This window comes from Alternaria rosae (assembly GCF_020736505.1).
Source record: "Alternaria rosae strain MPI-PUGE-AT-0040 chromosome Unknown BKA58scaffold_1, whole genome shotgun sequence".
Lineage (NCBI taxonomy): Eukaryota > Fungi > Ascomycota > Dothideomycetes > Pleosporales > Pleosporaceae > Alternaria > Alternaria rosae.
Window position 1 is genome coordinate 5,289,631 of NW_025763570.1, and position 14,234 is coordinate 5,303,864.

The 14,234-nt window shown below is 52.6% G+C and overlaps 5 protein-coding genes across 5 annotated transcripts; 2 read left to right on the top strand and 3 right to left on the bottom strand.

Annotated features, from left to right (window-relative positions):
• The first annotated feature begins 334 nt into the window (after positions 1 to 334).
• BKA58DRAFT_34651 (uncharacterized protein) lies at positions 335 to 4,990 on the top strand. The gene is made up of 2 exons (XM_046168432.1): positions 335 to 669; positions 1,049 to 4,990. Exons 1-2 carry the CDS (start codon positions 461 to 463, stop codon positions 4,845 to 4,847), a joined length of 4,008 nt encoding a protein of 1,335 aa, XP_046032199.1. The 5' UTR covers positions 335 to 460; the 3' UTR covers positions 4,848 to 4,990.
• Positions 4,991 to 7,565: 2,575 nt separating this feature from the next.
• Positions 7,566 to 7,934, bottom strand: BKA58DRAFT_435059 (ribosomal protein S21e; the record flags this gene model as incomplete). The annotated part of the gene is made up of 3 exons (XM_046173309.1): positions 7,566 to 7,771; positions 7,829 to 7,835; positions 7,887 to 7,934. The coding sequence occupies 3 exons, from the start codon at positions 7,932 to 7,934 to the stop codon at positions 7,566 to 7,568; spliced, it is 261 nt and encodes an 86-aa protein (XP_046032200.1).
• A 173-nt stretch (positions 7,935 to 8,107) lies between these two features.
• Positions 8,108 to 9,612, bottom strand: BKA58DRAFT_352902 (peptidase C14, caspase domain-containing protein). The gene is made up of 2 exons (XM_046168585.1): positions 8,661 to 9,612; positions 8,108 to 8,602 (listed from the first exon to the last, which is right to left on the bottom strand). Exons 1-2 carry the CDS (start codon positions 9,510 to 9,512, stop codon positions 8,495 to 8,497), a joined length of 960 nt encoding a protein of 319 aa, XP_046032201.1. The 5' UTR covers positions 9,513 to 9,612; the 3' UTR covers positions 8,108 to 8,494.
• Positions 9,613 to 9,896: 284 nt separating this feature from the next.
• BKA58DRAFT_303315 (Endonuclease/exonuclease/phosphatase) lies at positions 9,897 to 11,099 on the top strand (the record flags this gene model as incomplete). Its single annotated transcript, XM_046166964.1, has 1 exon — positions 9,897 to 11,099. The coding sequence occupies one exon, from the start codon at positions 9,897 to 9,899 to the stop codon at positions 11,097 to 11,099; it is 1,203 nt and encodes a 400-aa protein (XP_046032202.1).
• Positions 11,100 to 11,211: 112 nt separating this feature from the next.
• Positions 11,212 to 13,086, bottom strand: BKA58DRAFT_303097 (polyamine oxidase; the record flags this gene model as incomplete). The annotated part of the gene is made up of 5 exons (XM_046166955.1): positions 11,212 to 12,125; positions 12,180 to 12,258; positions 12,311 to 12,772; positions 12,887 to 12,917; positions 12,968 to 13,086. 5 exons carry the CDS (start codon positions 13,084 to 13,086, stop codon positions 11,212 to 11,214), a joined length of 1,605 nt encoding a protein of 534 aa, XP_046032203.1.
• Between the last annotated feature and the right edge of the window lie 1,148 nt (positions 13,087 to 14,234).

Sequence of the window (14,234 nt, forward strand, 5' to 3'; positions counted from 1 at the left end):
GGTGTGAGACCCGGCAGCGAGACTCACGGGTGGCAGAGACGGACGGGGAGGAGATAGGAAAGGGAAGGAGAGAGGGAGTTGAGGTTGTGGAAGAGAAACGCGGTGACATGTTGCACCAGGGCACACTGAGACGGTGCCATGGGCGAGAGCTAGCTAGCACGAGTAGACTTGTGGCGCACATGCAGCAGGCATTAGCCCTGTCTGTGCGCGCCGATGATGGATTCCATCCAGACCTCGCTGTGACCCCGGCCTGCAGCAGCTCCCAGGGACACGGGGCGAGTCGTGCACACCAGCGGCGGTCCTGCAGCAGCCTGCAGCTCGTCACACTCGCTCTGAGTTGCTGGACCTGCAATTACTGACACGACTGCACGACTGCACGACTGCACTTCATTCTAGGACTGCCCGCATCGTCACGAGTATTGCCGTCCATGAGACGACGGAACCTAGTCCTCCAGCTCAGATGACTGAAAACCGTCGCACGTCAGCCGTCTCGTCGCCCAAGATTCCTCCGGCGCCGCCATTGCCACTGCCCAAGCAAAAGTCACGCTCCTACTTTGAGCGTTTTGTTGCGCAGCCCTTGACGACGGCCTATGGATCCCGCCCACCCAGCGTGCATCAACATGGCTACGAGGGCGGCCCTCCGAACCCTTTAGTGCCGAAACTTGCCGGGTATGTTTCTCTCACACATACTTCGAGTACTCCGTCAGCCGTATACGGCAACCCGATTGCTGTCTCTCCTATTGGCTACGTCTCCCACCATTTCCATCCACACTCCCACATTTCCTCCACACTTCCCCTCTGCATCTGTTGTTGACGTTTGCGTGGCTCTTTCCTGATGTTGCGTTCCTTCCCTGCTGCCTCACTCACCTGCCTTGCCTGCCTCACTCCTTCCCTGTCACTCACTTCCCGCCACTCACCTCCTGCCATGTATCTTGACATATCACCGAGCGTGCCTTCCCCGTCCCTGCACTCACTTCCAACCGCTTCCGCACTCTGCACCTGCTCTCTAGACCTGCACTGCACTGCACGCACTCACTAAATTCGTCAGCATCCGCACGGGCTACTCCCAAGATGCAAGCCATAAGACAGGCCTCGACATCTCTGCCCTCGACATCAACCGTGAACGCACCCATGCCGTCCTCGCTGGCAAGGAGATCCTGAAAACAGTCCGCGTCCAGGATGCCAAGATCGTCGACGAGACCAACCTGCGTGCTGCGGTCCTCAATTATGCCGACTCGCATGCCCGACAGCGCGAGGGCTTGGGCATACACGACGTAAAGTGGTCCCATGGGCAGTTCAGCTCCCACATCGCAACTGCCGCTGCAAATGGCAAAGTCATTTTGTACGACCTGAACCGCGCAAGCGTCGAGCTCACCAGGCTGCACGAGCATACGCGTCAGGTACACAAGCTGGCCTTCAACCCTCATCAGGGCCATCTACTGCTGTCTGCCAGCCATGACAACACCGTCCGCCTGTGGGACTTGCGCGACATGCGTAGGGATGTTACTGTCTGTCGTAGTCGGGATCACTACGCTGGCATGAATGGCGGTATCCGTGATGTCCAGTGGTCGCCTACCGATGCCGTAGAGTTCGCTTTCGGCACAGACAACGGAACCATACAGCGATGGGATTTCCGCCATAACAAAGGGCCCAAGCAGAAGATCACAGCTCACGACCAGCGCATCTGCACCTCCATCGACTGGCACCCAGATGGTAAGCACCTGCTCAGTGCTGGCGTGGATCGAACCGTCAAGGTCTGGGACTTCTCCGTCACTGGACGCCGCCAGAAAGCTGCGTACGTCTTACACACACCGTTTCCGGTATACCAAGCTCGATGGAGGCCGCCATACTGGTCTGACGAGTACCACGAAAAGGGTGCCTACCAATGCACACAGCTGGCTACATCTTACGATAAAGAACACTCTGTCATCCATGTATGGGATTTCCGTCGTCCGTTCCTACCATTTCGAGAGATCAACAAGTTTCCCAGCGCACCATCCGACATGCTTTGGCACTCGCGTGACACTTTGTGGACGGTGGGCAAAGAAGGCGTTTTCCAGCAGAACGATGTCCATCATGCTCCCAAAACCGTAGATCGGCGCAATTTGCAGGCTTTTGGCGTATCGCCAAGTGGTGAGGTTGCTGCTGTTGCCCAGAGAAGACCGCGGCAGCCGTCTACAACAGGACTAGCTTATACTGACGATACGTACCTCGGTGATCCACGTGCCAGACGCCATAGCCCTGAGAAAGGCAGTCTCAGAAGTTCTGCAGATGACAGTCTAGATGACAGTTTTCTAACATCGTCAATGAAGCGGCATCATGGTCGCACTGCTAGCAACAGATCAACCAAATCGTTCAGTAGTACCCCGCCATCTGACATTGCCCCCAAAGTCATGTTCCTCAGTGACTCCATGGTCGCACATAGCGAGTCATTTCGACCGAATCAGGTTGCTATACGAGGCATACTGCCAGGTGCGGCCAATCCTCAGATCTTTGAGTATCTTGCACAGAAATACAAGACCATACCCCTTTCGGATCCACCCGACTTGGACTCTTTTCTTCGACTGGAGAGAGCTTTCGAGCAGAACGCTGAGTATGCGCAGCGCGCAGCCTTCTATAGGCTTGCGCAAGCATGGAGGGTCGTTGGTGCGTCCATTACCATGGCGACACGACGCCGAGCAGAGTTACACAGACAACAAAGAAGGTCACGACCGCAGAACACCGCCCTACGACCGTCCGAGATGACGCACCGAGCATCCTCCGCGCACATGGAGGCACATGACAAGCGCATGGCGATCCCTCCAAATCCTGCAGTGCGTGCTATCTTGAGCACGCTAGAGAAGCCAACATCACCATCCCGATCGCCCAGTGTGCGAGAGAGCACTTCTAATATCGCGACCCCTCTTGCCCGTCCAGTCATCACCCAAATCGTGGATGATGCTGAAAGGCCAGACTTGCTCGATATCGATCAGGAGGACATTGATCAGCTTCCACCCGCTGTTACTGGACCGCCCGGCGATGCAAGTCGAACACTTGCACCGCCAAGGACGTTCAGTGGGCCACAATGGTATCACTCGGGCGACGACATCGATGAACGCCGTGCCTTGGTCGGCAGCTATCGTGCATCCCCACGGATTCCACTGAGCCTCGCACCGAGTGGCACACAAACCGGGCGCATCATTGAGCCTCACCCACTGGAGCGACACGACTCTGGTGAAAGCTTTACTATGTTCTCTGCATCATCAGATTCTCAGAAGGGCAATTCTGTGCCGAGCTCGTTCGCGAGTACCAACTCGCAACTAGGCCACGGGCATTCACTATCGGAAAATTGGCAGTCTGTCCAGGAACAATCTAGCTTCGGGAAGCCGAGGAACGCTGAAGATCAAGAGCTGAGCAAAAGCATCTCGATATCTCCTACGACCATGCCCGTGAGCAAAAGTTTCCGTGCAGACCAAGGATACACGCAGAAAGCGGCCCGCAGCGCTTCAAACAATGTGGATGAATTCGGCAGTGGGGAGAAAGCTGTTCGTGATATGGAACATTTACGGCGAAACAACCAACTACTTCGTCATGACAGCTCTGATTCTGAAGCGCTCACAAGCATCTCCTCGTCGTCCTACGAGTTCAGCACTGAGATGGAAGCTAGCGGAACTATTGTACCTGACGTTTTTGAGGATGTGAGGTCGCCTCATGTTCTCAAGCCACCAGCCACCCTGCCACATACTTCTGGAAGTGCACCTCCAGTACTTGATCCAACAGTAGAGGAAGGATTATTGCTGTCCGACTTTGAAGCTGTGCACGTCGACGCCGAGGCCGGCTCGCCCTACTCCGTCGTTGGGCTGCTGAATCATCTCCTAGAATACCACGCGGAAGCGTCAGATGCACAGTTTTCCTCAGTCCTTATCCTACTTCTAGCTCCGCTGTTGCCACAGACGCATGGTCCTTCTGATACTCCAGATGTGCACATAGGCGATGTATTGAGCGTCTTCAGTGATACGTTCGTAGCACTAGGACTGACTCAAGCACAAGCGAAAGCCATACTATCGACACAACTGAGTCAGTTGATAGCTACCGGTATTAACCCCTACCAAGCGGAGTCTATCCTTTCTTCCTATCATCTCCAGCTACATTCCTTGTCACTATTCAACTCCGCGGCCTCTCTCCGTCGGCTAGCGTACCCGACATATCCTGCCGTCTACGAGCAAGCGCTGAAAGAAACGCAAGTCGGGCTTTTGTGCCTAAGCTGCAAGTCACCAATCAACAACCCTAGAGATAAGATGCGATGCGAGTCCTGCAAGCGAACGCAGGCACCCTGTCCGATTTGCTGGGGTAAATACCCGGCTTTCGAATCGATCACCGCGAAAAAGAAATCCAAAGCGAAATCGCGGCCATCATTCAAGGATAGAGGGCACAGAAGGCAGCGATCGTCTCTCACATCGAATCCAGACCATGCCGGCGATCAAGTCGTCGACGGCCCATCACCGACCATTCCAGCCAAGTGGTCTTCACCTGCGGCAACACTCTGGACATGGTGTCCATTATGTGGACACGGAGGGCATTCGGACTGTCTTTCAACATGGTTCGCCGATCCGGCACTATCAGACGGCGCATGTCCTACCGAAGGCTGTCTCTGCGACTGTGTCCAAGGCAAACGCCGCGACACAAAGATTGAAGAGATGCTCCTGAAGAAGGCAGAGAAGGACCGATCGAAGGTTGTACGAAAAGGCGATGATTGGAAGGTAAAAGAAAGCCGCGCCGTCTCGGCAGTCCGGAACGCTGCCCTCGACACGATACCAGATCAACAATCACAACCAAATTCTGGCACCACAACACCGACTCGTAGATGAAACAAAGGCTACTTCCGAAGCAATCAATATCAAGCAATACGCGCATCGATACTTCCCGGGCCGTCGCAAGTCTCGACCACCTGAATTCGGCCCGAAACGCATCTTTCACTTTGCAAATCCGTGCACTTAATACCAGGCACGGCAACCCTTCGAGTCCGATCCTGACATCACCACACATCCAACCACGACGCTTTCCGCATGAATTCCTCACGTCGGATCTGCATCTCAATTTTTGTAATACGTCGGTGTACATGGCAAAATGGAGCTGCCCGCATACATGCATAATCACACCGCTTGTATGCGCGCCAAGCATCGTTGTAAGACAATGAAAAGCCCGCACACCCTCATAAAGCGCGCAGCCCGCCCGCTTCCCCGGGATGCGGGACGCTGACTTATTTGAAGCGTGGGTCTGCCACGTGTAATTCGTGGTAGCGAGCGGGAATTTACATGTCTGGTGCTGCATGTGGTAGTATGTGTTTTCGGTACTTTTGCGCGCAGATGGTCGGTCGGGATCGCGGGAGCGATGGAATGTGGGAAGGCGGTGGGGGTGGTGTATGCATGTGATTTCTGCGATGATGCGCGATGACGAGTTGAGAGGATGTTCTGGGGGTGTAAGACGATACCGTCTCTTATATTTTCTGCTACTATTATACCACCCATCTTGATATCGTACTCGGGTTCAGACTCCGCCCGACCGCCCCGTCTGCCGGCACATGGAAAGGGTACCTTTTCCAGTACGTGTACAAAGTATCCACCCCGGAACGGAAGTAAGCAGCTTGTAGACTAGCGCTGCTGCAGCCTTACCGTTGTCATCACGCGGCTTTTGACTATGGGTCGCTTACACCCACCCATATGATGATTTACCGCATATACAGTAACTTCTCGTGTGAGAAAAACAAAGAAAGGGTGAGGTCGAGACCTCTCGCTTGTTGTGTGTGTGATAAATGTTTAGTAAATCATTTGGGTATACGGCAACTTGATAGGTTGCGATTTGCGTAGGGGACGTCATTGTGTGTTGAGACACATACACGTGCTGTTCAATAATTGTGGCTTCGGTTCAGCTCCTAGCCTGTATACAATCCATGGCGATCTTTTCGTGTGAAGTGAACTGAAGCAGCGCAATGCGATTATCAGAAGGTTGATAAATCCTTACCACATCCGGCATCTGTCAATGGCTTCAGGTAAGGCCAATCTGTCCAAGTAAAGGGAAACATGTAAACCGTAGAACTCTACTACTCTACTACTTCGCATAAGCTGAAGAGTACGTACACTACACATGTACCTTCCACATCCCACCTCACACCACGCCCACCACATGCACGCCTACGCATCCAGCCCCCAGCTTTCTCTGATCGGTATGTCGCTCGCTCACTGCAGGCCCATCATCGGTGTTCCATCTGTGCATTCCCAGCGGGAAGACCGCTACCAAACCTACATCACCGCCTTCCCCACGATCCCAGTGATTCACATACATGACGACGTTTGTTGAGGAACATTCACTGCGGGTAAGATTGTAGATTGTAGATTGCAGGGATTGTATGGACGGAACGCTACAGCGACGGTGTATTGGTGGCTATGGATAAATATGTCCAAACTAACAGGAATGGAGTATTTTCGGTCGCATCTGTAATCGCTGTACATCGTACAGGCTGATGCAGCCAGCTGATGGGATTTATGGGGGTTGGAGAATCTGGTACTGATGACGTCGTTGTGTATTTTTGGTTGTGAAAAGGTGTCTGGACTTCTCTTGTTGTACGCGCCTTGGGTTACACAACACTCGCAACCGCAATGCCGGGTCTGTGATTAGCATGTCATAGGCGGACGTTGTCTGCGGGGTCATGGGGGTTTAGCGAGGTGTGGTGGGCTGATGCCGTGGGTTGGGCCAGAACAAAGCGACGATACTTCTTGCATGCAGTATATGCTCAGTGCTGGAAGTCAAGCAGACCCGCGTCATTGCGCATGTTGTATCGTAGTGTAGTGTAGTGTAGTGTAGTGTAGGTGCTGGCGACGTCCAAGTCCGCATCTGTGTCATTCATAGCGGGCAGCTTCTGCACGTCCGAGAGTGACACAATGCGTGGAAGTACGCGGCCAAAAACGACAGGGTCTCCTTCCGATACCGCTTCGATAAGCTGTCCATGCGTGTATCGCACGTCTGCCGCATGTTATGGGTATCGATGATGCTACAAGGCCAGTGCGGTGCGTTGGGTGGCTGTTTGGGCAGCAACGGCGCGACGGAAGTACGGAGTGGGTGCGTTTTGACGTGTTTCAATCCTTGTACCTAGACAAGACGCGTGGTCAGTTTGGACAGAAGAGATTCGTTCAATACCTCGACTCTCAAGAGCACTTCGTTCTCCACTGTTATGGTGTATCCTTCTCATCAATTAGTAGGGCAGACGTCGCATCAATGCGCCTTGCTGTATCCAACATCTCACGTTGCCCGACGATACACATCACAATCGATTCTCGGCCAAAGGTGCGTAGTCGCATGGGACGTGACAGGGTTTGTGAATTTGATGGTATTCATGTCTCAACCGGTTCCATTCCTCGTGATATCGTTGATCCGCGGGAGAAAGGAAATGAAGGCCTAAGTCGCCGTGAAATGCATGCCTGCGCCCTCGAAGGGCTATTCAGATCCCGAATTCCTGCTTCCAGTCAGCTCCGTCCAGACATCCGACAGCTTGTCGCATGTGCATACCTCAACTCCATATCCCCAACCATTTACCGGCTTGCGCTCCAGACGGACTTGAGGAAGCCGTCCTTCTGTGCGAGCCTGTTGAAGCTGTCGTCAGCCTCGCCCATGGCGCGGACGAAACCGCAGATGGCGTAGGCCTGGTTGTCGCCGGTGTAGCGGCCGTTCTCGTCAACCTTGCCAACGCTGAGCTGGACGGAGGCGTGGTCCTTGGCCCTGATGATGCGTCCGGTGGCTGACTTGTAGGGTATTAGTATCGCGTTTCGGGGTCACGTAGGTGGTTGTCGGTAACTTACGCACTGGGATGTGTTAGCAGACATTCTTTACAACGTGACATGGGCTTGGCTTACTTTGCGGGGGACGTAAAGGTCGACGAGCTCTCCGCGTTCGTTCTCCATTTTGATTGATGTGTGAGTGGGAGTCGGGTTGGGTTGTGTGGCTGCGGTGGTGGTCGATGTCGTCGGCGTCAATGTTGCGACTCACTGAATTTCGAGTGTCGCTTAGCACTGGTGGTGTGGCGCTAGCGCCCAAATCAGCCTAGCGCATGGCTTCTCCGCTATGCCCCAGGGCCGCAACCTTCATGAGCAGGCATCCCGATTACGAGCGAAAATTTGTCTTCCTGTATTGAACTGACTATTTCAGTTGCGTTGTTGTGTTGAAAGTGTTCATTCTGATGGTGTATTTGCTATAAAGCAAGACAACATAACAGCTCGAGCACACATGCGACCTCTCGACAGTTGATAGGGCAGATAAATTTAAGTGCTTTTCTCAACACTTAATTAAAGATTGGAGATGCATGTGAAGCAGCATCTCAGTCTCAGTTCATTAGAAAGGCTCTTTACACGGAGCGTCATTGATTCGATGACGGACTTTGCTGGCGATACAGAAAGTATGAGCTCCCTCTCTACACATGATAGCTGGAGTCTGTGAATTTGCCATCTCAGGACGCATTATACAATCAGATTACCAGATGCATATCATCCAGATCAATATCCAATCCTGAACTCAGCTGCGGAATTTGCTTGTAGTTGCTCTCGTCCAACGTTTTCCTTATGAACTTGAGTGTCTGTGTTTCGGTCAGGACAACAATATCAAAGTGCGTCAAACGAAAGCCAAGTACTTACCTCAGCGTAAGTTGGAGTCTGATCGTTCTTCATCATCTCCAAGAACGACCACGTCATAGCACCAGTCGGTTCTCCTTCAATCCGCGCATCCGCACTTGTCTGATCGTCCCTACACCCACTAAACATCGTCACCATCTTCTGCTCACTCCCATACTGGCCCGCGAACTCCCCGCTCTCTAAACCCTCCTCCTCTTCTTCTCCAAAATGCTTCAATCCTTTGAAGAAAGTACTCGCACCCGCAAGCAACTCCCTCGCCTCCCCTACTTTGCTGTACGAAAAGCCGCCGGAGATGATATCGCGTGCCTCATTGGCGAGCGTAAGCCCAGCTTTCAGGTTATCCATCAAACTGATCTGCCCATCGCTATCAGAGCGGTAAACATAAGGTAGTTCGAGCGCGCTGCCGGAATGACAGCAGTCCATGACGACAAACAGCGTACAATCCCGCGCCATATATGTAACGAGATGTTCATGTAAGATCGTACTGGAAATCTGGCCCCGCTGTTCGAAATCCACAGGCACGATCGATGCATCCATTCCCGTAGTCCTGTTTCCATCTACATCTGCAATCTGGCCGCCATGTCCGGAGTAGTGTAGGAACAAGGTGCAACCAGGTTCCGAGACGAGCCAGTCCATGGCTGCGAGTAGGTTGTGACCGGTGGGGTAGTAGGGTGAGTCGTAGGGTACTTCTGGTCTGTCGGTCAGGATGACTCGGTCTTTGTGTGAGTTGGTGTAGCCCCGGTAGGAGAGGAATTCCGCCATGTTGTCTACATCGGAATGGCAGCCGCGTAGTTCGTGGCTGCTGCCGACATAATTGATGCCGATGAGGAGGCTCTTCTTGCGTCTGTAGGACATTCTGGACTTGGATGGAAGAATAGAGTAGGTATGCGATTGAGATGTTGAAATAAGGATTCTGGGTAGTGGTGGCTGAGGTTTGTAGCGTGGACGTCAAGTGTTGGTAGTGGTGGGGTAGTGAATGATGTGGCTGATCACTGCCCAATCAATTCTAGTGGGAAGACGCGTCGCGCCCCGCCCACGTGCATGCGCGATTGTATACTGTAATCAGCTATACGACACATCAATGCTGAGACAATCTACGTGGCTGCGTTTACGGGCTGTCTGAGGGACTGCTGAGGCGAAGTAGATATGATGACGTCACTCATTCGCGCAAGCATTTTACATCTTCAAACATCACGGGCAGTAGTGGTGGTCAACAGTGCATGCCGCCACTACAGTACCATGAACTGTGATATTAGTCCACCTCCCGCGAAACGATGCAAGACGACTCAAAGCGCTGTGACAGCTTCTGTGCAAACAGCATCTTCAAACACGCCCACAACTCCAACGCCTCTTCCACCTCTTGATTCAAACACCTTGCGTATCTTCTCTTGGAACATCGACGGCATCACTCCGTTTCTGCAGAAGCCAATCACAGACTTCTTCCATATTTCGAAGTCCAAAGCAACGCTGATAAGAGATGCAAAGAACACCAGGCCGGCAGCCTCCCTAAGAGCTTTCCTACACAGACACCAATGGCCGTCCATCCTCTTCCTCCAAGAAGTGAAGATTGCACACACAGATGAAAAAATGCAAGATGCGGTCAGGACAGCAGTAGCATCACCTCTACCAGAAGAAGAAGGATCTTCACACGAAGAGCGCCCATCATACCAAGTCCACTTTACCCTACCCACCGACCTCCACAACGCCCGTGGACCCAAACGCAGCGGCAAAGTCTACGGCGTATGCAGTATCATCTGCCGCGACCTCTACATCCTCTACAAAATCGCCATACGAACTGTAGACTGGGACAACGAAGGACGCATTTCCGTCGTAGAACTTCGCTCGAAAACCAGCACTGCCAAACTCGCCATCTTCAACATCTACGCCGTCAACGGCACAGAAAACGCATATCGAGATCCTGAAACCGGCGCTTTCAAAGGCACAAGAAACGACCGGAAACGCGCGTTTCACAAGCTTTTAGCGCGGGAATGCAGGGAGTTGGAAGAACAGGGCTGGGATGTACTGCTCGCAGGCGATATGAACGTCGCGCCTGATGAGCGAGACGGGTATCCCAGACTACGCATCTTCCCACAGGCACATGTTCTCAACCGCACGGACTTCCACGATAAGCTTCTGGGAGGTGGTGGGAAGGCGAAGGAGCCGTTTGATGGTGTTGATGTTTGGAGGGAGATGTTTCCGGATGAGAGACGGTATACGTATCACTCACGAGGTAGGAAATGGGGAAGTAGCTGTGATCGGGTGGATTACTTTATTGCGGGGAAGAAGATGTGGGAGAAGGGGTGGGTGAAGGCTTGTGGGATTATGGATACGGAGGAGGAGATGGGGACGAGTGATCATGTGCCTATCTGGGCGGAAGTTGAGATGAAGGAGGGGATTGGGAGCCAAACAACGTCGAAAGAGCAAGAAAACGATGGTGTATGAATAGCATTCTCTCACGTCGTGCTTTGCAAGGGATCAAAGTAAACCCTTAGCTCAGCGAACAGTTGCCATCTTACGACACTGATACAAAGACGCGCCTACGTCTTGTCCTCTCTTACTCCGCCTCCCCAGTGTCCGCCACAAAAAATGGACTCGTTCCCATCCCATTAAACGCATTGACCTCCCACAACTCCGTTGTCCCATGCAACACCTCATACCGATTGTAATCCCCACATCCACTCCCCTTATTCACACACTCTGTCGTAATCTGGCCCGCAATGCGCTCGCCAACCTCCTGGCCCTCGAACCACGCGCCGTGTAAGAAACCAAAGTACTCCGCACTCATTGCCTCGCCCGCAAAATGAAGCCTGCCTACGTTTGCGCGGAGGTTCTGGTGCATCTCGAGTGTAGTTCCAGTGGGCCAGTTGGAGTAAGAACCGTAGGACCAGGGTGTTTGAGACCAGCGCGGATAGGTGAACGCAATGGGTTCAGGAACCGTGATGTTGGGAAACATTTTACGGAGCACAGCCATGCCTTCTGCCTTTGTAGTCTCATCGTCCTGCGCCTCGACACGGTATGATTGTTCATCCACAAGCGTAGCGAAGAGTATATTGGAACCAGGCAAAAACCCTTCTGTCGATAGACTCTGCCAGACGGTGTAGTACCCGCGTGTCGTAGGATCAGCATAGAGGAAAAATTGCTTGTCAGTTGGCCAGAAGGTTTCGTTGAATTGGAAGAAGAGTTTTGTGTAGGTTCCGAAGGAGAAGGTGGCGATGGCGGATTGCTTCCAGTCGGGGAGGGTGGGCGAGAAGGTTATGGCGTCGTTTTGGAGGACACCGAGGGAGACGGTGGAGATGGCGTAGTCGGCTTCTATGCAGGAGTTGTCGGACGTGGTGATCTCGACGCTGGTCTCGGAGTAGCTTATGTTTGTTACGATGGTGTTGAGGAGGAGGCGGGGGTCGTTGGGTTTGAGGAATTTGGAGGCTTGGTGCTTGAGCCAGGTGTTGAAGCCGCGTTGGTCGGTGCAGACTATCAAGAGTTCTTGTTAGTGGCGATCTCAGATACGTATGGGAAGACCCCTACAGTTGCTGATCTCGGAGAACCCATAGTAGGTCAGGTTATATCCTGTGATACCGTAGACGAAGCTTGATTCTTCCGGTGTCTAAGGCGAAGATGTTAACACATCTCGTAAGTAGTAGATCCATTTAACTTACCTGTGCAGTCTCCCAATCCCAAAGATAGTACTCAACAGCTTTGCGCGCAGGATCGCCCTTGGGTCTCCACCCACTTTGCCAAAGACCCGCACGGAAGCTCCTGTCTTGTAAGTTTTCCGAGAGCAGTGTTCCAGCGCTTTGCTCGAACACGCTCCAGTACTCTTCAAACTCGTCCAGTATGTTCGTAAAGTCCACGGCTCCGGTCTCATTGTATGTCGCGACGGAGAAGGCGTCAGAGTTTGGGCTTGAGAGGTTGACTTGTTTTGAGAAAGTCCAGACAGGGTTTTCTGGACCGTCTACTGTGTTCTCACCCAGACCAGAGATCCAGTTTGCGCCTAGCTCGACGGTATAAGGGTAGCCGTTCGAGTCGGAACCGAACTTTGTGTTTCGCATGCGGCCACCGATGTGATCTTGGTACTCGAGAATCAGGAAGTCGGTAACTGATTGATTGGCAAGCGCTTGCTACAGTCCGTTAGTAGCTGGATTAGACGTAATCGTTGAGCCTCCGAAGTGTATTGAATCAGATGGATTTGCCTTGTTCCATTCATCTTGAGAAGAGTCTCAATGTAGACTTACAGCTGCTGTGATACCGGCAACTCCGCCACCGCTACAAATTATCAGTCAACCTTGATTTGTGTTTTTAAATATCAGACTTACATGATCGCGACAGTAGTCTTCCTACATGTGCTGTTGTTGGCCCGTCCATGGATTGCCGGCGCAGCGAAGGTCAGTGGTACAAGACCAGTGGTCAACAACAATGTATTCGCCAACCTCATGATGAATACACGTCGAGAGATAGTTTTGAAGAATGCAAGACTTACTGCAGTCTGATGCACATCGACAGATACTTAAAGCTTGACCTAATAATGCATGCTTAGATGCATATCTAAAGTATCGTTCACTTTAGCCTCGTCTACGTCGCTGCCCCCGCATTAGTCCCACGGCAATGGCCGGAGATGGCGGTAGTAGTCGAGGTACAGTAATAGCGGTTAGTGGCATCTTACCTATCGTAGATAAGCATGGGTTCATGGGTTGATGATCCGGTGTTCATGTGTCGCAACGCAGATCTTAGACCTGCCTAAAATGGCCAAAACACGAAGAAAACCTGGAAGTAGGGTGGTAGTAGAACATTTGCTAAGTGTAGAGACGGTCGGAGAGAATATGCAGCTTAGAGGAAAGAGCATGGTGTCGCAGGCGACACAGGGCCGACGTAGACCGGGAGGTACTGGCTGACGCCGAAGATGATAAGAGCGCCGCGTGTACTTGCTCTATGCGCAAGGTGACGTCGCCATAGATGGCATGTGCTCGTCGGCGTCACCGTAGCATTTCTGCCATTATTTTTGTTCTTTGTTGTTGAATGCGAGATGATGCTATCATGGAACTGCAGCGTCGATGTTAGCTGGGCGAGGCTGACCCGCGAGTAACACCGCGTGAACCCAGGGAAGCTATGACCACAGAGGTCTGCTCCCACACCTTCACGACCATCGCGTGATTTTGACACGTCCACGGGTATGCGCGCGACAAGTCGAGTCTGACCAAAAGGTAGAGAAGTCTGAACGCATCCCATTACGTGAGCAGACCAAGACACGGGAAAGGCGCAAGGTTTTCGGGACGGCACGATAGCGGGGTTCTTGGTCATGCCATCTTTCGCTCGTCGCCCTTCGCTTTAAATGTCACTACCGTTTCTCGCAAGTTCCATTCACGCTCAATCTCTCTCCTGGTCATTACTTTCCATCCGTCGAATCGCGTCATTGTCTCTTCAAAAGTACGGCAACATAGCCAGGATGCAGCCGAGTAGCAGAATATCACCCGATCAAGGTAACGTCAGATAGCAGAACGCATGAGACCGGTGTTCGCTAGCCAACGTCTTCGTTGGCAGCGATCTGAGATATACGGTCTGAACTTGATCAGGTTAAAGCCTGCG